The sequence below is a fragment of the Mytilus californianus genome, unplaced genomic scaffold (genome assembly GCF_021869535.1).
Source record: "Mytilus californianus isolate M0D057914Y unplaced genomic scaffold, xbMytCali1.0.p SCAF_13, whole genome shotgun sequence".
Classification (NCBI taxonomy): Eukaryota; Metazoa; Mollusca; class Bivalvia; order Mytilida; family Mytilidae; genus Mytilus; species Mytilus californianus.
The window spans coordinates 35,560,395-35,585,253 of NW_026262615.1; the positions used below are offsets into that span (position 1 = coordinate 35,560,395).

Here is a 24,859-nt window from a genome sequence, read left to right on the forward strand (position 1 = left end):
TTGTTTTGGTAGTTTTTTATGGCTAGGGATTAGAGACTCAGCTCTAATGAATAGCTATTGAATATTACTACAACGGGAGGGTAATGAATGTCTAGGGTTAGCAGTCTTAAAGGCCGAAAATGTCGTCCGAAACATGGAAATAAGCAAAATTCGATAAAATACGCTTTAGGGTCACCCACTTTCCAACCGATTATCTGGGTAGTTCTTAATGGCTAGTGATTATAGACTCTGCTTCAATGAATTGCTATTATATAGTACTACATTGGGATAGTAGAGAATTTCTGGGGTAAACATTCTTAAAGGCCCAAAATTTCGTTTGAAACACGGAAAAAAGCCAACTTCGATAAAATACGCTCTATGGTCACCCACTTTCCAACCAATTATCTTGGTAGTTCTTAATGAGTAGGGATTATAAACTCTTCTTCAATGAATAGCTATTGAGTAGAACTACAACGGGAAGGTAAAGAATTTCTGGGGTTAGCTTTATTAAAAAGGGCCAAAATATCGTTCGAAACACGGTAATAAAGCTAAATTCGATAAAATACGCTCAATGGTCACCCACTTTTCAACAAATTGTCTGGGTAGTTCTTAATGGTATGGGATTAGAGACTCTGCTTCAATGAATAGCTATTATATAGTACTACATCGGTATAGTAGAGAATTTTTGGGGTAAGCTATTTTAAAGGCCAAAAATTTTGTTCCAATCACGGAAAAAAGCCAAATTTTATGAAATACGCATTGGGGTACACACTTTCCGGCCCATTGTTTCTGTAGTTCTTACAGGCTAGGGATTAGAAACTCTGCTTCGATGAATAGCTATCATATAGTACTACATCGGGAGGGTAAAGAATTTTTTGGGTAAGCATTCTTTAAGGCAGAAAATTTCGTCCGAAATATGGAAATAAAGCCAAATTCGATAAAATACGCTCTAGGATCACACACTTTCCAACCAATCATCTGGCTAGTTCTTAATGGCTAGGAATTATAGAATCTGCTTCAATGAATAGCTACCGGTATTATATAGTACTACATTGGGATAGTAGAGAATTTCTGGGGTAAGCATTCTTAAAGGCCGAAAATTTCGTTCGAAACACGGAAAAAAGCCAAATTCGATGAAATACGCATTGAGGTACCCACTTTCCGACCCATTAATTTGGTAGTTCTTTATAGCTAGGGATTATAGACTCTGCTCTAATAAATAGCTATTGGATATTACTACAACAGGAGGGTAAAGAATTTATGGGGTACGCTTTCTTAAAGGCCCAACATTTCGTTCGAAACACGGAAATAAAGCCAAATTCGATAAAATACGCTCTAGGCTCACCCACTTTCCAACCAATTGTCTGTGTAGTTCTTTATGGCTAGGGATTGAAAACTCTGCTTCAATGAACAGCTATTATATAGTACTACATTGGGATAGTAGAGAATCTCTAGGATAAGCATTCTTAAAAGCCCAAAATTTCGTTCGAAACATGGAAAAAAGCCAAATTCTATAAAATACGCATTGGGGTACGCACTTTCCGACCCATTAATTCTGTAGTTCTTTATGGCTAGGGATTAGAGACTCTGCTCTAATGAATAGCTATTTGATATTACTACAACGGGAGAGTAAAGAATTTCTGGAGTAAGCATTCTTACAGGCCAAAATGTCGTCCGAAACATGGAAATAAGCAAAATTCGATAAAATACGCTCTAGGGTCACCCAATTTCCAACCAATTATCTGGGTAGTCATTACTATAGTGTGTCAGCTTCATATGTGAATCAGTAAATAAATGATTTATTTATTAAAGAAGAATATACATCATACAGTACCAACATTCGGCACTGTTCATTGTTTCGTTGACAGTAAACGAATAAGACCGATCGTGCGTCCCATATCTCTTAGACCACTTTAATGTCATTTAATGTGCTAGATCTTCATCAAACACAAACAATATTTCAAAGATTCGAATGTTCGCATCTAAGGAATGTATACGCCAAAAAATCCGATTATATCTTAATGTAGTGTTATCTAATAACTTTTTCACTATATTCATTTTGGCAGTCATACTGTGAAATGGCCTTCCATACTCTCGGCATCCTCTAAAGTAGGTCCGAAAAAATAACAATATGTTGAATGAGTAACTGATATTATCTGTATTATAGCAAATGTCTTGTAAAACAAAGCAGAAAAAGTGTATTACGCATTTTTCGTGCAAGTGGCTTGCGCTTGAATTTAATAAGATGGTGGGTTTATTTTTTGTAATCAATGTATGGCAAGCAAAGAAAAAAAAATAATTTGACTTATGACGCACTATCCCGTTCTAGTTGAATCCAGTGCATATTTTAACAAATATGACTTTTTTTCCGTGTTACGGACGAAATTTTCGGCCTTTAAGAATGCTTACCCCAGAAATTCTTTACCCTCACGTTGTAGTACTATCCAATAGCTATTCCTTAGGGCAGCGTCTATAATGCCTAGCGATAAAGAACTACCGAGACAATGGGTCGGAAAGTGGGTGCCCCCAATGCGTATTTTATCGAATTGGGCTTTATTTCCATGTTTCGGACGCAATTTTCGTCCTCTAGGAATGCTTACCCTAGAAATTCTTTGGCCCCTCGTTGTAGTACTACCCAAAAGCTATTTATTAGAGCAGACTCTATAACCCTATAGCCATACAGAACTGCCGGGGCAATGGTTTTGAACAAGTGGGTGACCCAGTTTTAAATAGAAGTTGTGTTGTAGGTATACCATGAATAAAATCATTTAACATCAAAATTCTGTATTTTTAGTCGTTAATATGAGTTTCGAAAATCGCAAATTTGGGTTTAACATGGGTTTATACGAATCACATCCTGGACTTATTAACGGATAATACTTTGTTTGAATCGTCATCATGTAAGTATTGTAAATGCTAATTACAAAACCGTAAATATGAGTTAGAAATTTGCAAACTAAATTTAGAATTTTGTTAATGGGATATAAAAGTCTTTGATTTTCTATATAAATCTTGTTTTCGAACGAAAAAGTCAAAAACTATGGTTTTTAAAGAAAAATAAAATTGTCGCTCAAGTAGTTTTCCAAACGCAATTGCAGGATGGCGAATTGCAGGATAGATGTTTATAAAGAGAATTGCAGGATGAGAATTGCTGGATAGCTTGACACTAGTTATTTTTTGTTATTAGAGACTTCGTGCATTCTGCATTATACCAAAGGCCAAATAAATTATTTTCCTTAGCCATAACGGAACTGATATGTCTTTTAAACGCTAGGATGAGACACGTATTTTTAAGTGCATTATTGATAGGCATGGGAGATATGTACAAATTACGCTAAAAAAGCAACGCGAACCTATATTTTTTGGACCAAAAAATACTGTCCTAATAACTTTTCTTTAATTCTAGCAAGGTTTCGTTAAAAAAATCAACTTTCTAAAGCTTGTATATCGAAAAGGGCTATCATTGTCGCCTATGGGGAAATTAATTGTTTATTTCAATCTTTAAGAGGGAACGGCAAAGTAACTTTTTATCCGTTTTTCATTAATATTAAACTCAATGAAAGTGTTAGCTACTGTCTGGGCTGTTAATTCATTTATCTGATCAAACATCTTTAATTGTCTTTTAAAATTTCTTCATAATAAAAGATATAAAAGGGGTAACAGAGAAAAGTGTTAAAGAAATGACGAATTTATTTGAAAAGCAAGGTGTTATATTTGGAATAAATACTCAATAGTAATTATTTCGTGCAGAATATAATTATAATCTACAACATAATTATTCTTCCTATTTGTATTTTGGGACACTGACAGGAGGAGAGGGTATTGCAGAAAGGATTTAAATTTCGAGAAAAAAGGAGTATTAATGGATGGGAGAAAAAAAATCCTCGCTAATCCAAAAAAAATAAAGCAACTTGCTATTTCTTTTTTTTCGAACTCAAAAGTGACGAACATTTCATTAAAGGTGTGTTTACCCGTGTTCAGAACTTTTGGACGGGTTGTACTGAATGCAAAACTGACTGATACAATATTACGAAATTTAGCTGGAGGGCGGGCTGACATGCAGTCGAGCAGGAGAAGAGGAAACCCGTTTTGAGCAATAAACTCCTAATCTCTAGTGCCTCATTAGCCCTTATTGGACATTGGAAATGATTTTATATATACTAATCTGTTAATACCTACACAGGAATTAATTTCCTTTATCTTATATTCATGTAAAATGTGACTGGTTCGATCCGTTGTGGACACTAGAAATCATATCGTGTTCACACGGAGTAGTTTCTTATATCAACAGGATGATTTTCAACAGTTTAATATACTGCCTTTTATTTGCCACGTATGAAATAAAATTTCCCTGGAATTTAGTCATATTAGGTAAAAAAAGAAATACCGCATGTCGTTCTCCGTTCGTTATCCTCTATTGGCGCCATCAACTTAGAGCTACGTGTAGAACAAGAGCAGAAAAAATATAATGTAAAAAATAAACTTGCAATTATCGTTCGGGTGTAAGGTATACTTGAAACACGCTATTAGACGCTGAAAAATTCAGTGGAAGCCTGTGAAGAAATCTGCAAAAAAATCAACTAGACTGTATAATTTTGTACAGGTTTTGCAGAGATTGATTGACAGTTGTTTGTTTTTTTCGTCCAGTGACAAATATTTCATGCTTTTTCAACTTCCAAAATCGGTGGAAGCCTATGGAGACATCCGAAAACAATTCAATCAGACTGTAGAGCTTTATGCGGGTTTTGCCTAGATTTATTATATTATATTGAATGTTGTTTGGATGTTTTGGTCCAGTTACAAATATTTCATGCTTTTCGGAACGAGGTACAGTAGTGGATTGACAGATTGATATCGTAATGAATAAAGTAAAAAAATCCCCCCCCCACACACACAAATACTCACACCTTGCCCATCCTATGATCTATCCAAAGCAATGATATCAGAAACTGATTATACTCAATTTGTATAACTTTTAATGAACCAAGACTTGTGTGAAGGATACCCGGTTAACATAACTCAAATTGAATTTTACCTGTTTTAATCGATAATCAATGTTTTGACACAGTCTCCTCATTTTAAGTCTTATTTGCCAACCTCAGCGTCGAGTATATACCTTTTCGTAACACGTCTAGTATTACGACTGCGTTGCTTCTAAATAAGAACCTGACGATGAGCGGAACCCCAAAAAATCTACATAGTTATGTACCAGAAGATGAAATATATCCAAATATATCTATAGATATAAGAAGATGTGGTATGAGTGCCAATGAGACAACTCTCCATCTAAGTCACAATTTGTAAAAGTAAACCATTATAGGCCAAACAATAGACTTGCTACAATTCCCTTTCTTTTATTTCTTTCTTACTAATCTATATATTTACTGAAAACTGTCAGTATACTGATTGTCCTTAGAAACAGACCTTTCTCTGCAAATGTCAGTATGATGGTAATCTCTTAGTTGTAGTAGTAAAATTGTTAAAGGAGAAAATTGAAAATAAAAATAATAAGGAAGGGACATGTAGCAAGTCTAGTCAACGTACGGTCTTTAACACGGTGCCTTGGTTCACACCAAACAGTAAGCTGTATAGGTCTGTTTTTTTGTTGTTAATTGTGTATGATAAGGTATATATTTTTTTAAACAAAATATATGAAAAGGGTTGGGTACTTGGCGTCTCAGCTGCTCATCCCTACTAACAAAAAGTTTGAAATTTCTAACAAATATTTCAAACACTGACTTATTATTATTTACTATTTACATACATAGTTTTAATGAGTTTTTGATTGAAGTTTTGGTATAATGATCTAACTCATGAAAAACCATTAGATTTTTTTTCATTCAATTAGACATGGACCATTTGACTTTCTTTCTTATATCAAGCCAGATTTTTTTATCATGCAAACCGAGCAAGAATATTTTTTTCAGTCAATCCAAAGCAAGAATATTTTTTTTCAACATTTGAATGAACCAATCCTATACATACTAATACACACTCTAAGCATTTGATTTTTAAATTTTTTTTCTATTTTGTCCTTTCGATATTTTATCATAAATGTCTTCTATGTAAATATTTGTTTAAGTGTTCGGTTAAGGTTTAACAAGTGTGTCCTGTCCTGTATGTCGGTTTGTCCATAGATCTTGAAAGTGAGGTACTAGTACACTATACAATCTGACAATGTGTGGATAATCTTTTTAGCGAGCGAAGAAAAAATAACATCATGCATGTCATACTTGCTGTAGATGAAGTCATAATATTTTTTAGCAACTGAATAGGCCAGATTATTTTTGTTTCATAAAAAAGAACAGCATATATGTGCTTCTTTTAATGAATTTGTAGGTAATCATATCGTGTTTACGTTCTTTATTACCCATGGGTCGGCATCGCTTGACATTATATAAATAACACATAGCTGAGAGGGTGATAGAGCAGATTGTTACCCCGAGAAAACATTGTCAACTGAGGCGAAGCCAAGGTTGACAATGTCTTTTCGAGGGGTAACAATCTGCTCTATCACCCTCTCAGATATGTGTTATTTAATTTATTATACTGAATGTTCTGTTATTACTGTCGATTAAATTTCAAATTCAAAGTAATAAACTATGGCGTCTTGTACCTAACAACCATCCGTATTTAATAAAGCGCACACTTGATCAAGCGTCTCCGTGAAGGGTAATAGAGTATTTGCCATAGGATAGAGTCGTATTTAATAAAGCGCACAGTTGATCAAGCGTCTCCGTGAAGGTAATAGAGTATTTGCCTTAGGATAGAGTCGTATTTAATAAAGCGCACACTTGATCAAGCGTCTCCATGAAGGGTCGCTTTCTCGTCAGTGATTGTTATATAAGTTATTTAATGCATTATATTTGTAGGTGTAAATCTAATCCGTAAAATGAGGCAATTTTTTTAAGATAAGGTTGAAATTTCCCAATCATGAGACAATTTGTAAACACTCTAAAACGGAACTCTTCAATTGTAAGAACATTTTCCCGCTATAACAGAGTAGTTCATTAAAAAAATATGGACACAAATAAATCGATTGGAAGACAGTAAACATTACATGTGTAACACGTTACTCTGACTCCGATCCGACTAGTGTTTGCTCCTACTCCTAAAGGACACGTACTCAATTAAGACGCATCAAATAGCAATGTTCAAATCTTTGGTTAGACTCGGCTGTACTGTCAATTTGAGATTGTGAGTTCAAACCCCCATGAAACATTTGCGTTTGACTCTCATCTTAATTGAATAGAATTGCATGCCAGTTTTCTTGCCGAAGGTCGGTTGTTCTCTCCTGGAACGCCGGCTCCTTCATCAATATAAAGAGCCAATAGTGATGAATGTGGCGTTGATTACCAACAATCTATCAATCAATCATAGAGTTGCAAAAGTGCTCTTTGGTGTCTAAAATCTGTAGATTTCAGAGTATGACTTAAATAAGATTTGAGGAAGATGAATTATATGTAATAAGAAAACAATATAATACCCAAAAGGCAAAAAATACAACAACTAACAAGCCAAAAAACCATCTATAGCAAATGGTTTTCAATACATAGATATAAGAAGATGTGGTATGAGTGCCAATGAGACAACTCTCCATCCAAGTTAACATTTATAAAAGTAAACCATTTGGGGTCAAAGTACGGTCTTCAAAACGGAGCCTTGGCTCACACCGAACAAGTAAGCTATAAAGGGCCCCAAAAATTACTAGTGTAAAACCATTCAAACGGGAAAACCAACGGTCTAATCTATATAAAAAACGAGAAACGAGAAACACTTATTAACCACATCAACAAACGACAACTACTGAACATCAGATTCCTGACTTAGGACAGGTAAAAACAAATGCAGCGGGTTTAAACGTTTTAATGGTACCAATCCTTCACCCTTTTTCTGAAACAATAGTGTAACATCACAACATAGAAAGACACACTATAAAATATCTACTGAAATAGCTTAACTCAATCAAAGGACATATTAACACCAGTGAACATACACTGAACAATAGTCTATACCATATGTCATGCTCTATACAATTGGGAAGTAGTTATTACTAGTCATTCATTTCTACAAACCAATAGGCGTTTACATGGAACTGTAATTAAATTGTAGCATATTTCTAATTTTGATATTCATGGAAGCTCTTCAAAATCTTTCATATCATTCATTTTGGTTTTTTTTTAAATCCAGTTTCGTTATAAAATGTAGTTGAGGTACTTTTTTCGGTGTTTCATAATAATAACGACCAAACAAATTGAAAAGTGCATTTTTCTTCATTACATTTGTTCAAGTCTAAAATTAAGCTAAAATGTAGGAAATATATTTGTATGTGACAAAAAAGAAAAGAGGCTTGATGGGGTTAACAAAATACAGAATTATGGGCAGAAATAGAGATTAAAAGGCACACGAAAAGTGGATAAAAGGCAAAAACATAAAGGGTAGAGGTAAATATGTCAAAAGAAAAGAGAATACTGGTGTGCTTATATATATATTTGTATTCAGAAGAAAGAATATGAAAAAACAACAAAGAAGTATATGTATAGCCCACCAGACACTTAGTAAGATTGTTTTTTACATTATTTTCCTATTGGTAGAAAAGATAATTTTGTAATCTTGGCTTCATACTGTTTTTTTAAAGAAAAAAAAATCTCTTTTGAAGTTAAATTGTCGTTCCCTAACTAATTTTTGCATGTTTATATTTACAGAACAATATTCAGTCAATAGTTTGTAATCAATTTGTGTGTAACTTACTTCGTAGATTAGGAAGGGGGGGGGGTACTAAAATACTTAATTCAGTGACAGGGGATGCCGCTGAGGTTCTTTTCGTTTAATTTAATTCTATAATAAGGTATACTTTTTATTACATAATTGAATTGTAAAATAACTTGTATGCAAATTTTGGTAAAATGTATTCATTGTGGGATCGAAACTGTATTGTATGCCCTTAAATATCAATCAGAACACATTCACCTTGGTTTTAGTACAAAGACTGCGTTGACAGTCAGAGAAAAGCTTAACCTTCTGTTCACTATTGTTTCCTGCATTTTGTGTTGCAAAATATTCTAATCCCACCTTGTGTCATATTATTTATCAACAGTTCTTACCAGGCCAGCAGTATATTTATTTTCACTCCCCCTCATTAAATCAGTCGGTTGACTTGAAAAAAAAGGGGGGATACGTTCTACATACAAGGTGATAGGACGTGCCGCTGGAATAGGTTATACATTTTCCGGCTTCAAAATATAAGTATAGGTGGGGAAAACTATAAGAAATATACATGATACATTACTTGTAATTATATGAAAAGCCCTCACGGTAACTTTCTTTGTGTTATGACTGTTTTGTTATCCATAAAATTACCATTTATTGACAAAGGTGAACATTTTTTGAAATAAATTATATGAAAAGAACCTCAGCGGCACCTCTATCAATTAAGTATTGAAGTCCCCCTTCAAATCTCCAAGTAAACGCCAATTGATTAAAAACTATTGATCGACCGGATATTGTTATGTAAATATAAACATGCAAACATTAGTAAAGTCATCTGATATTCTCATCTTCCTATAGATCATCTAATTAAATTGTAACATCACTGAATGGCATTGCATCTGTCTTTTGTAAAAACTATTTATAATTACACGGTATTTATTCTAAAATCTTAATGTTTGAAATAAAAGGTATATATTATAGCTATAGGCAACCGTTATATCATTTTCATCACCCCCTCCCCCCCCCCCCCCCCCCCCCCCCTCATCTAAAAAAAAAATGCTATCTACTCATTACCTCTTCACGCGAACCCCAATTCCAATTAATATTAAAAGTAATTAAATAAACGAATAATTTTAAAACGATAGTTTCAACCATTTTATTTAAAAAGTTAATTATGTAGGTATCCTTTTCGAAACTTTTGTCTGCCATAAATTCATCTTTTTAAATGCAATCTATCTTTTTTTAAATTCAAGAGAGAGAAAGAGAGAAAGAAAGCGAAGTGGATGTATCATTCAAACTATTTTGCATCAATTATCAAGCCAAGACTTTTGTAAGATAGTATTCGTTGAATAAATCAAGTGCGACTGCAAAATATATCATTTGTGTGTTTTCAATACTATACCGATTAACTATAGAAGTCAGCAGTTTATCTTGATTACATCAAATTAATCATGTCAAAACTGTTGTAACTGCATGAATGGGGTTTTCTAACCACAAAGATATCAAATGCCAAGCCTATCCTTGATCTAAAAATTCTGGCGGGATCTTTATTGTTATTCAGTAGAACAAACTATATAATATATATATATATATATATATATATATATATATATATATATATATATATAAACATGTCTAAATTGAAAACGACGTTCAAACCTATGATTGCGTTGGATAAAAACCGCAATTTTTATACGTGTGCATGCAAAACAAATTTCTTGGTAGAGGGGTCTAAATACAGCACAAACAACATTTTCCAAAAGACCAAAAAAGTGAAAAAGTATATTTTAACAAAACGCATTTGACTAACAGTTCGAACAACTGATGTTCTTAAACCCTGCTGACTGCATATATATATATATATATATATAACAAGTCTAAAAGAGTACAACATCACAAACAAAATTATTAAATCATGAACAAATTTCAGATATTTCGGATATAATTATATATGTATATATAAAGTGCCTAGAAAATCAACCTAACGATGTAAGAGTAGATCTCGTTATAAATATATATATATATATATATATATATATATATAATGATTTGTTTATATTATGTCTAAAAAGTAGATATTTTTGTAATGCTTTCGTGCAAATGCATTCATGTGATTTATTATTATCATAGCTGCTGTGAACATATTATCTTTAAAATTATTCTTGTGTTTTCCTCTTATTGTTAAATCATACTTTTTAATTTGGACACTTACAGAGAGGGGACGACCATTTGATATCATTTTCTTAATCCTCCTATATCCCCAGAGAAAATCAAATGGTCGTCCTTTTATATTAAGCAAATATTATGAAAACAAAGTGTCATCAAGGACAGACTTTAAATATGAATAAAAAGAAAAATGTCGTATGCATCAACAAGACAGTAACTCAATGACAAAAAAATTGACAAATGACCAGATTGCAGATTAATTATACAGTTAATATATGTAGGAAACTACAATGGTTTGTTTTCTTTTTTACTTGCTTATAAAAGCAATAGTACTATCAATGTTGGTCTTAGTGAAAAAGGACAAGAAATCGTCCTAAATATGCATGCAATATTTGCCACTGGACGTTGTGCAACCAACAATCATTCATATATTGAGGAACATACATTTGTGTATCCTTTGTGAACTAGACGTACGTTGTCTCCTTTCCTTTTTTTTAGGGGGAGGGGAAGGGGGTGCAGTTATGTCTGCAAAACAGGTCATTATTTTTTTATACAAAAAGGAGAACAAATATTTCTAAATTCCAATTGACTGAATGAATACAAGAAACCTTAAAAGGAAATACATTACATACAACTAAAGTCATTTTTTTTTACCGATATACGTATTTTGCTTAGGTATGTTGGTAAACAATTTCAGACATTTGTCTAGCTACACAATTTTAACTATCGCAAGATGGAGTCATCTAAAACAGGCAAATTGACATCTAAAAATATTAAACGCTTATGCATCTCTTTGAGACATAAGTTGGACGCAAAATAAATGCCAATTAATGTTCTTAAAAAATCAGTTTTTTTGTCCGCAAGTGAAAAAAAAAGTAGGACGATTTGGCAATTTATAGCCTGTTGACAAAATGAAAACGTCATCGGAATGCAATGTGAGTGATTTGATTGGCTAACCTCATTTATTAAACATTACATGTTTCAATAAAACTTCTAACGAGCTTGAAACAAAGAACATGCATGCAATTATATATTTATATATACATAAGTACGTCTGAACAAGTGACAACTCTACAACAGATTTATTCATCGGATCACCAGCAGTGATGGTGATACATGGCTGTGTTACTGTACATTCTGTATATACAACTCGTCTAAACATCAGCCCATCTAGGTTAGATCTGTAAATTTGCTTTCGCAATTTTTTTGTTCTTCCCTCGCCGGGATTCGAACTCATGCTACTGAAATATTGTGACACCAAATCGCCTGCACTGTATCCGACGCGCTAGACCACTCGACCACCTTGGCTTCACATACATTGTTGGGCTGATGTTTAGACGAGTTGTATATATATATATACACTAAAGAGACATTAATTGTCGAAATCCGGATATGGTGTACAAATTTTTGCACCTCATGTTTGCGGTATACCATCTTTTCCGCAAGTTTATTGTTTTCTGTTTGGTAATAAATTAATAATGAGATCTATGTTGTTACATTTTGTGATCCGTTTATTTGGCAATCGCCAATGGCAGTCAGCAGGGATTAAGAACATCAGTTTTTCGACCTGCTAGTCAAATGCGTTTTGTTAAAATATACTTTTTCACTCATTTGGTCTTTCGGAAAATGTTGTTTGTGCTGTATTTAGACCCTTCTACCAAGAAATTTGTTTTGCATGCACACGTATAAAAATTGCGTTTTTATCCAACGCAATCATAGGTTTGAACGTTGTTTTCAATTAAGACTTGTTTATATTTTTTCGTTTGGGCTTGAATTATATTTGCCTTCGGGTTTATATGATCCGTTCAATCTATTTTGACTCTTTCAAAATTCAAGAGTCTATCCTAAATTGAGGTAAATTATATGGCCTTCCAAATACCGTTTCGATTCCTAACATCACTGAAGAGACATTAATTGTCGAAATCCGGATATGGTGTACAAAAACCTTTGCACCTTTTGTTTGTGGTATATTATCTTTTCCGCAAGTTTATTGTTTTCTGTTTAGTATTAAATTTTTGATTAAGATCCATTTATTACATCGGTGATCCGTTTATTTGGCAATCGCCAATGGCAGTCAGCAGGGTTTAAGAACATTTGTTGTTCGACCTGTTATCCAAATGCGTTTTGTAAAAATATATACATAATATTTGTTAAGCCGAAATATTTGTCAACACGATTTAATAACAACATCTTCGTATAATACCATCTTATATTAGTATCGTTGTGCAAATCTCTAGACTCTTATAATGTTTTCCTTATCTGCACAGTATCGTCTATTCTAGACGATCTGGTACATAGTAAATTTGCTGGTTGGTCCTTTTTATAGACTATTATATATATATATATATATATATATATATAGTCAACACCACGGCCTTTAACATTGAGGAAAACCCATACTGTATAGCGGTTTATAGAATATGATTTATTTTAAACTTAAAGCATGACAAGAGTACTGCCACAACACGCCTGTCACTAGATGAGGGAGGATTAAGCGTTCAAAATATGATGAAACCTGTTATAATATGTATTATGTCTGTCCGAAACTAGCAGTGGTCGTTAATTACTTTTTTTTTTTATAGTTTTTAACATATATTTGAGCGTTGGTTTGCTCTTTTGAAAAGCATATTTCACATTATGTTGTACCAGTGTCTTTTTAAAGTAAACTACACTCTACTGGTATTGCTCATAGTTCAAGACCGTACGATTGAATATATACAAATGTATGTTTGCCGCTTTCAAACAGTATGCTACAATGTACATTTATAAAAATAAGAAAATAGATTTTATGAGTTGATTAACTAGCAGGACATAATTGTTCAATGAATGGGTATTAGTGTTTTTATATTGAGAATGTGTCAATGTGTGCACGTATATGTACATATACATTTTGAGATGCATTTAAATTTTCAATCGGACTTAATTAAGTCCGTGTTTGAAATTGCCTAGTGTCTTAAATTTCCAATTCGTATTAATATTTCCTGAATAGCAATCGATTCTGTTTACACTTTAGTCTAATTTCTGAATAAAACTGTTGAACGTCTAATATTCTGGTATCGTAACCTTTGCTTGAGATGGACGTCCGTTTAACTGTGCGGGATGTATAAATACGCAGCCACGTTCGATCGGAACTTGGATGGATGCTTTATGTCTATATGTTCCTGAGGGTTGACATGCTGGTGAAATATTGCTAGATAAATATCTGTCCTTATCAATACCCTAGCAGTGGCTGTCTCCAATTCCTAACCTTCAAACGGAACAGCCCTTTCTTTTAAAATCAACATATCGCATCCTGTACATGCATGACATATTTGACACTGGACGTAAACCATCAACTATCAGTCCAAGTATTACTGCTGCGTACAGATCAAGTAAAAAAATAATGAAGGTTGGTACCTAACGATATCATTAGCACACCAAATACTGTTTATTAATTTCATAGCCCTCTGTTCTCACATCTTTCTATATTCATAGCGGTATCTCTGGTAAAAAGCCTTGAATTCCCGTATTCTTTTGAAGGGTTTCTATTGAATTATGACAGATATAGATGACTTTATTAAAAATTGATTAAATTTCCTAAAGACGTAAAGTTTGAAAGTAAAAAATACAACCACAAATTTACATTGTTAGGCAACAAATTTAAAGAAAGTCATTATCGAACTGAAAAAAATTCTACATTTCGTATTTATATAGAAAGTCGAGTTGCGAGTTACGAAAGTAAAGTGCGATTTGAAAGAGTCAAGCTGCAAGTAAAAATAGAAGATTTGATAGTTAAGCATGTTTATAGAATATTTCAAAATAAAAATGATGTATAGTGGACAGTCTTTGAAATAACCGACATTCGTATGAAAATATGATTTGATTCAAACTAATATTGCTACATCATTCCAGAATAAATGAAAAATCTAAAAGTCACTGCCAAAAAAAAAGAGTATTTGGCACAGCAATTTATCAAAAAACTAAAAAGACCTTCGAATAAAATAAATAAAAACGTGAGGACCTGACAGACTTAACAATGTGTACAAACGATAACAAAAAATTAAAAGAGAAAAAGCGTGGTAAAGTTGTAGTTATACGTAATGAATCTAAGCGTTATGATTGTAAGTTATTTAATTCCAATTAAAAAGGCCAATGGCTGAAACGTATGGAACCTTCAGGCTTATACTTTCATTAACTGCAATTTTTTTAAGGTATAACATTATATTTTAACATAGTTTCATTTTTACATAATGTGAAATTAACGCGTTATTACAGAGTAAATTGTTTTAGTCTGAACTAAATTGTATTAAACATTCGTGAAAGTATTGTATAAAATTATGCATGGAAATGGGGAATGTGTCAAAGAGACAAGAACCCGCCTATATATATATAGATTTAGTCTTAGATGCATGATTTTTTTTATTAGTTGCTAGTGGCTTTGGACTAGCTGTCAGTTACTGCGAGTACTCTCAGATCTGTACTTATATTGTCTTTTTGTTGTTGGGATGTACAAGTACCCTGCCACGTCCACTCTGTGTACAGTTGTATTTGTATTTATATCCATCTGACGAGTTAAGATTTTTTCAACTGATTTTTATAGTTTGTTCTAATGTTGTACTGTTACACTACTGTTCAAGGTTTGGAGGATGGTTGGGATCCCGCTAACATGTTTAACCCCGCCACATTATGCATGTTTGTGCCTGTCCCAAGCCAGGAGCCTGTAATTCAGTGGTTGTCGTTTGTTTATGTGTTACTTATTTGTTTTTCGTTTTTTTTTTTTTGTACATAAATCAGGCCGTTAGTTTTCTCGTTTGAATTGTTTTACATTGTCATTTCGGGGCCTCTAATAGCTGACTATGCGATATGGGCTTTGCTCATTGTTGAAGGCAGTACGGTGATCTATAGTAGTTAATTTCTGTGTCATTTGTCTGTTGTAGAGAGTTGTCTAATTGGCAATCATACCAATCACGCTATCTACAGTATTTATTGTTAACATAATGTCGTTGAAATAATGCATGAAATATTTGGCACTGGACGTTATGGCTCTTGTTTGTGTGTCGTTAGTGATGCTCGAAACCTAAAATTTATTAAAAAACCTGATAACAGTTTTTGATTTGAACGGTTTTTAAAATACCAGAACTGTTGATAACAGGTAGTAAAGTCTGCTGAAGGCCCGCCGTGGGATTAATATAAAAGGCATCATCAGAGTTTATTAGTAACACTTAATTTACATAGTAAACGATTAATTCAACTACACTAGAACTGTTTGTATGTTCGCTCTAAATGAGCATGAAATAATTGCAACTGAACAATAAGCAATTTCAGTCAAAATTTAAGGACATACATGTATTAATGCTAAAAGACGTGAGACGTTCTGGTGTTTAACAGTGGACACGTTTTGGCGATAACAATTATCGGACACGTTTGGGCAATATTGAATATTACGAACACGTTTGGGGAGAATAGACACGTTTTGGGGAATCGGACACTTAATCTTAGAATGTATTACTACAGGTGAAATTCGATGCATTCTAAAAACAAATTTTGTTTAAGTCCCAGTTTTCTTATCTGTAACACTTAGAAAAGTGATGAGGCCACATCCTAGCTAAGATAGCTTCGATATACAGTAAGTCGGTACTCAAAATAAACTTAATTTATTTCAAAGATAGATCTTAGGACAGATCCTAAGACAGCTTCGATAAGCAACGCCCCTGATCACACTTAGTTAATTTATATTATTCCACTGTTTAAACATATTGATAGTTTAATCAATATTTGATTGGTTGAGACTCTTCCACGTGTCATTGAACAAATCTTCATATTCCATTCTGAGGATCATATTCCCCTCTGAAATGTCGGGATTACTTCGTGCGACGTTACGCGCGGTTAATGTACATAACGTTTTGAACTTCTTATTCTTCTTCAAATAGCGATAGCAAAAATCATTATCATGTTCAAATTTATTTCAGACGATAAAACAAAAAGACTTATAATTAAATTTTGATCCTTACTGTTTATCAATGGGTATTTTATCATCGGTATAAGGACATCATTCGTAAATATAGCTCAACATGCAGACTTCTTATACGTTCAGGTATTTCACATCCAATTTTTTATGGAAATATTATTTATAAAGCACAAAAATGTCAGTATTCACCTCTGAAGCTAACAAAATCTTTAAATAGACTTATTAAGAAGGGATATAGTTACGATACTGTTGTCATGTCATTAAAGATTGCATATTTTGGCGTTAGTATTGATTCACTTATAGGGTCTTTGCATCGGAACTAAACACATTTATTTAAAAACCAGTTGTTGGCATGACAAGGGTTATGTTCTTCTCATATATGTTATGATGGTATGATACTAAACCCCTAACGAGAAGGATTGTGCCTGATATTCATATGATGAAGACATAATCTTTCAATCAGTTTAATTGAAGTCTGGAGCTGGCATGTCAGTTAACTGCTAGTAGTCTGTTGTTATTTATGTATCATTGTCATTTTGTTTATTTTCTTTGGTTACATCTTCTGACATCAGACTCGGACTTCTCTTGAACTGAATTTTAATGTGCGTATTGTTATGCGTTTACTTTTCTACATTGGCTAGAGGTATAGGGAGAGGGTTGAGATCTCATAAACATGTTTAACCCCGCCGCATTTTTGCGCCTGTCCCAAGTCAGGAGCCTCTAGCCTTTGTTAGTCTTGTATTATTTTTAATTTTAGTTTCTTGTGTACAATTTGGAGTTTAGTATGGCGTTCATTATCACTGAACTAGTATATATATTTGTTAAGGGGCCAGCTGAAGGACGCCTCCGGGTGCGGGAATTTCTCGCTGCATTGAAGACCTGTTGGTGACCTTCTGCTGTTGTCTGTTCTATGGTCGGGTTGTTGTCTCTTTGACACATTCCCCATTTCCATTCTCAATTTTATGTCGTGTTTAGTTTGACTTATAAAAACAAGCGGATAAGAAAAAAAATATATGCAAAATAATATTTAATGTATTGATAGTAAACAAAGCATAGGCAGTGGAATAAAACATTCATTTCCCTTTGCCTCGGGAGATATGAAGATTTGCTCACCCTCGAAAAATCATATTTCCCTCGGGCAGAGCCCTCGTGAAATATGAATATTCTTGGGTGAACAAATCTTCATATCTCCCTCCGGCATGGGAAACAAATGTATAATATTCACCTAGACATTTCAATATTTTAATATATTAAAAGTTTAAACGAAAGTGAATAGACCGGTGTGCTTGAAAAACAGAGTAGTCAAAAAATGACAGACTTTGTGAAAATAAGATTCCAATTACGTCATATAACAAGTTGAAAATAAATTTATTTAAAGAGTTTAACATTTTTTTTTTTTCTAGATAAATTTTCACAATATGTATAAAACGTCTAGATATTTGCCAACGACCTTTCTAACGAGGGCACTGTATCATTAACGATACATGTACACAATAAATAAATTATAACAATGATATATCAAATACTTTATATCGATGATATACTGTGTTTTTTCCAATTATTGCTCAATATCCCTTCTAATCTTTAATTAAGTAAATAGTTTTGAATAGCAAAGTTTTAACACTTTCATAACGATAAGAATAGTAACTAATGTCCCTTTAATAATCATCGCAAACATCTGTTTCTAATAATGTAGCTAAGTATTATGCTTTAATTGCACGCTTTTCATACAGAACGTTTTTCTACAGGAGTGTGTCTCCCAAATCTGATTTGATTATAATATAGATTGTGAAGAATGTCGTATATTCAGAAGATTATCATTCGTTAACAAATACGCTTCTTTTTTCTTGCATAATTTAGATTGTAGACAGGTTTCCAGTTTGTATTAAAAAACATAATGCACAATCTTGTATTTTTCGATAAATCAAAGCTATATGGTATGTTTTCAGATGTCCTGTTTACTCATAATGTAGAATATAAACACATGATATATGGATTTTATCGTTTATGAATTAATAGAAAATATTGTTTGTATCAATATTTTATTATTGTTTATATTCATCATAGTTATATTTTTATTTTTCTGACTATTGTGACTGTTCAACTTATCATTTGACATCTGTCTTTTTTTTCGCAATTTTAATTTCAACTTCATCGAATATTAAGCTATTATGGATCAATTGTACATAATTCCTGACATCTTCTAACCATGTGTTACATATAAAAATGAGAATGAAAATGGGGAATATGTCAAAGAGACAACAACCCGACCAAAGTGCAGACAACAGCCGAAGGCCACCAACAGGTCTTCAATACAGAAAATCCCGCACCCGGAGGTGGTCCTCAGCTGGCTCCTAACTAAAATTGTGTGCTAGTTCAGTGAAAATGGACGTCACACTAAACTCCAAAACATATAAGTGAACTAAAATTAAAAAACATACTAGACTAACAAAGGCCAGAGGCTCCTGACTTGGGACAGGCGCAAAAATGCAGCCGGGTTAAACATGTTTTGTGTGATCTCAACCCTTCCCCTATACCTCTAGCCAATGTAGAATAAAGAAACAAAAAGCAATACGCACAGTTACATGTACATGTATTATTTCCATTTCTGTAGACATTAATTTATACTTGTTTGTTTTATATACACCTTGAGGGCGTTAGTCCAAATGGGTGTATCTAATGTACACCAATATATTATTGTCAATGCAGATTTGTAGTTGTCAATACTTTAAAGGAGGGATCTTTCTGCGATTCGACCATATATAATTGAAAAGCATGATAAATGCAGGATATCTAATTTCATTTAACAGTATCTTTGTGTACAATGTATATGCAACTACACGTTCAAAGATCCAACTTCTATAGACATTTTAATATATAATTGTACATCCTGTATACGTTATTCAAATGGGTTTCATCAACTGATTTTCTTTCTACCATTTTACATTCGAAAGAAATAGAAATAACATTAAACTAAAAAGGTAAAACAATGTTTATACCGATCTAGTGGTGTATGGTAAGTAATTTATTATAATAAATTATAAACCTACATTCGGCACAATATGTACGAAACTCCTGGATTCATAACAAGGTATAAATACTAAATAGAAGAATGTCATAATAAATAAGTATGATACGGACGACACTTGCAATCTCGTATTTCTAATGAAAACAAACAGGAAGCAGTATTATATACTGGGTAGATATCTATTATATATTAATACGGTTTTGTTGAAAGATATTCATATAATAACTATAAAACGAAAATGCTGTAAGACTGCCAATGAGACAACAATCCAATATAGACCAAAATACGTAGAGGATAAGAACTAACAGTCACCGTATGGCCTTTAACGATGAGTCTTAAAAAAATGTTTTGATCTACCCATGAATAAAAATAGATAAACAGGCAATGTCATTTAAGATTTAACTTCGTTTTTGTCGTTATTTTACGGAAGCGTAAAAGTCCCATACATTTGTTTTCTTATATGTCTCCTAATGTTTGCGTTATAATGCAAACCTTTGCGAAATAACACAAACAATTGCGTATAATGCGAACCTTTGCGAACTAACGCAAACATTTGCGAAATAAGGCAAACCTGTGCGATATAACGCAAACATTATTTTTTCTTTCTATTTCTTATGTTAGATTTAAGGAAATAAGCTGTTGTAAATAAAGAAAGGTACATGTATTAAAATTAACCACCCTGTGTACTTACTGCAAAGTAAAATGCCGAGTGTTATGCACATATCATTGCATAACAATGAGGAGAAGAATAAACCTTTATACTAGTCAAATGCGTTTTGTTAAAATATACTTTTTCACTCATTTGGTCTTTTGGAAAATGTTGTTTGTGCTGTTTTTAGACCCCTCTACCAAGAAATTTGTTTTGCATGCACACGCATAAAAATTGCGGTTTTTATCCAACGCAATCATAGGTTTGAACGTTGTTTTCAATTTAGACTTGTTTATATTTTTTCGTTTGGGCTTGTATTATATTTGCCTTCGGGTTTATATGATCCGTTCATCCTATTTTGACTCTTTCAAAATTTAAGAGTCTATCCTAAATTGAGGTAAATTATATGGACTTCCAAATACCGTTTCGATTCCTAACATCACTGAAGAGACATTAATTGTCGAAATCCGGATATGGTGTACAAAAACCTTTGCACCTTTTGTTTGCGGTATACCATCTTTTCCGCAAGTCTATTGTTTTCTGTTTAGTATTAAATTCATAATTAAGATCCATTTATTACATCAGTGATCTGTTTATTTGGCAATCGCCAATGGCAGTCAGCAGGGTTTAGGAACATCAGTTGTTCGACCTGCTAGTCAAATGCGTTTTGTTAAAATATACTTTTTCACTCATTTGGTCTTTTGGAAAATGTTGTTTGTGCTGTTTTTAGACCCCTCTACCAAGAAATTTGTTTTGCATGCACACGCATAAAAATTGCAGTTTTTATCCAACGCAATCATAGGTTTGAACGTTGTTTTCAATTTAGACTTGTATATATATATATATATATATATATATAAACTGGTAATTATTGATTGATTGATTTTTCGTTGCTTAACGTCCAGTGAAAAATATTTAATGCATGTTTAGGACGAGAACAAGTTAATAATAAATACAATAGGCAGGTGTTGTATAAGTGGCCATCCAGGATGAAGGTCGGGGAAATTTGGACTGGCACTGTAAAATGAGAGTATTTTGGATAGGGACTGAAATTTTGCCTTGCAACAGGCTACCTATGGACCCCTCAGAGAGTTGTTTTAAAGGTTCTTAACTTACTGATAGCGTTACACTCTCTTTACACTGGGCATCAGACTTAACGTCCCCATTCTGACTGCAAATACGTACATCCCGCACAGCCAAAAGGACTTTGTCAAGCGTTTTACTGCCGGTCGAAAGAAGACTACGTAACCATACTTCTATCCCCCAGTCACCCTTTGGGGTCCCTGTTAATGTAGCCGAAAAAAAACACTTCCAAAGTAAGCGCTTGTTTGAGCATTGTGAAAGATTGGTTAGATCTTTACAAACTACCATATTGAAATAAATGTATAATATGACGATTTCTTATTATCATAATTATGTAGTCTATAATAATTTTCTACGCAAGCATCTTAAATAATCACCTTACCAGATTGAAGTTCAAAATCCCCATATTTTTGTCAATTAAAGAAACTTTATCATATACTGAAATTCGATAAACGATTTCGTAAAACAGCACTATTTTTTTTTCTTCTTCAAAGTAAATCATTTTGAAGCCGAAAGATCGTTTTGTCTACTTGACTCGAGAGTTTCGCAATTGTATGAACTTTTTTGTTGCTCTTCCCTACTTTGCCACTTCCCTGTAAATTAAAATTATCGAAAGCGTAGTCTTTCAATTAAAATTGTTCTATTCCATATCAATTTTCACGTTATATTTATATAATTTTCTGATACAAAAATATTTCTTAATTTGTGTATAATTGTGATACAAGTATTCCTTTATTCTTATGTATATGTATTATAATGAGTTTGTCTGATTTTTATGGTCTCTTTCTTAACTAAATCACAAACAGGCAGACGGACATGCAAATGCAGATATTTACAAAACACCACTTTCAAATTAAATAAAAAAACATAAAATTTAAATTCAATAAAATAGTTTTTAATTATAAAATATTCAAATGAATCATTTAAATCAAAACGTGTGCGTAATATAGCAATTGTTTCGTTAAAAATATGTACAAATGTGTGTTATTGAAACAAATACTGTTTTTTACAACATAAATTTTCTATAATCGTTTCTTTTGTAAACAGTAACTTTTGTGGTTGAATCATACCAAGATGAGTTGTTATTACATGTTGTACACGCTACATATCTTGACAGCAGTGATGAAAATAAACCATGATACATCGTTATGCACTTAAATGCCGTATCTTACGATTTAATCTTATCATAATTATCCGATCATGGAAGTAGTTTATTGACAATATAATATTTCCATGATCCAATTAATAGTACCTAAATCAACAAAAGAACACTGTAAAATATTTAAAAAATAATTCTAAAATTAAAAGAAATATTAAGTTTCTACACGCGATAAAGAAAATATCGCTATTTACAAAATTAAGATCAGACATATGATTTTAGTTGTTTAAAATAATTTTGTTATTTGGCATTATTTTAGTGAACAAATACATCGATATGCATTAAATAAACTTTGATAGATAATATTTTATTTGGTGTTTTGATATTTTATTGTTTCAACATGCATATGACAACAGCCAATTGTTTAGATAAACCTTTAAAATTTATTTCAAGTATATTCATTTCAAACGTCTTAAACTAGATAATTCAAGATTTCATCAATGAAAATGAAATATGCAGCTGTAAATCACATGCAAATTAGATTAGAAATATAACAAAAACACATCTTCAACCTTAGATTAGCAATAAAAAGATCGATTTATCAAAGAACTATAACCGCAAGTTGTATTTTAAACCGATACTAGTTGTCTCCCTTTGTTAAATTATTTACAACAAACAAAGAGGGTGGTGTCGGGAGAATTTAAGGCGTATCGATGAAAATCTGACAGTTGTTCATTATGACCTGGTATAAACGCCACTCAAAAATAACTTTTTTTTTCTAGAAATTTCCCAAAATTAGTCACGGGGCCCAAAAAACGACCGAAAAAAATATTTAAAATTATAAAATTTTTCTTATCTTATGTATTTCCATATTTTTATGAATTACGAAATCCCATAATATAGTTACAAAATTAGCCGATTATCTAATATTATGAAGTTTCATAATAATGTGTTAAATTAGGATATTTCATAATATTATGCAATTTCCTATTTGCCTCGACTGTATTTGGCTGCCTTAAAAAGTCGCGTGCTACATAGATGAAAACGTTTGTTTTTCGCAAGAAAATTAGTATCAAACATTTATTTCTCTCATTTATTTCATTTTAAACAGGTTTTTATGATGTTGTTTGCAAAGCCTGTCTTTTTTTTTTTTATTTCCGAAAGCATGAATCCAAAGAGTAGTTTTATCATACAATCGTTTTCATGTAACAATTGCTTTTTTAAAGATTTTCTTTTATAAAAAAAAAAGGATATCAGAATGGTCAGCTTTGTCTATCAGGTAACAAATATAGTACAGGCATACAATTTCAAAGTATCAAATTTGATTCCGTTAAGTCCTTAACAGTATTTGCAAAAAGCCTTGTAAAAAGTTTACACTTCTTTGTTTCATATTAAGTAACATATAATGCTTTTTGTCTGCTTTGTACATTGGGTTGATATATATATATATATATTGGCCAAACATTTAAGTGAGAATTTTAGCTAGCTATAAAACCCGGTGTAATCCACCATTTTCTACAAGTCAGAAATATGACAGTTTGATGACTTTGAATTTTGATTTTTCCATTTGTTTAAGGACTTTCCGTTTTGAATTTTCCAAGGAGTCCGGTAGTTTTGCTAGTTTACTTTTTTTACTTTTTAATGACCATAGATTATGCCAAATTACAAAAGGTGAATTCCACTAGATGGTAAACCTGAAAATCTTACTTGTGATTAAAAACATTTTTTTTTCAGATATATGCCTTCTCCTGTAAAACAGATTTTGAAAACTGGGAAGCCCATTTGTGGAAATTTAACATGGAAGACAAAATATACAAGAATGCAAAACTTGTTACTCAATTATAAGAAAAAAACTCTGTTCAATTTGAACATATTTGAAATTTGTTTAGTGTACAATAAACTTTGAGATTTGTGTTGTCATTGTGCTTCAATTGTTTATTCAATCAACTAGTACAATCCTTCAATTCATCGAAAATCTGTTTAACTCATGTTTCATTTCAAACCACGTTATATCAAGTGCTATCGAGTGCTATGTAATATGTTAAAAGAAACTTCTTATGTTGTAATTTTACACCACTGTCCCAGGTTAGGGAAGGGTTGGGTGCCACTAACATGTTAAACCAAATTTCATTCTTTAAGTGTATTTCTTAAGTCTGAAACTTGTTATTCATTGGTGGTTTTTTCGTGTCTTGGTTGCTA

The 24,859-nt window shown here is 32.5% G+C and overlaps 1 protein-coding gene across 8 annotated transcripts in view; it reads left to right on the plus strand.

The window, feature by feature from the left end:
- Positions 1 to 24,580, plus strand: part of LOC127723549 (uncharacterized) — a 180,844-nt gene extending 156,264 nt beyond the window's left edge. For all 8 annotated transcript variants that reach the window (XM_052230212.1, XM_052230209.1, XM_052230211.1 and 5 more), the window contains one exon: positions 24,395 to 24,580. In XM_052230212.1, the coding sequence (XP_052086172.1) occupies positions 24,395 to 24,505 (111 nt within the window). In that variant the 3' untranslated portion in view covers positions 24,506 to 24,580. The remainder of the gene's footprint in view (positions 1 to 24,394) is intronic.
- Positions 24,581 to 24,859: the final 279 nt, after the last annotated feature.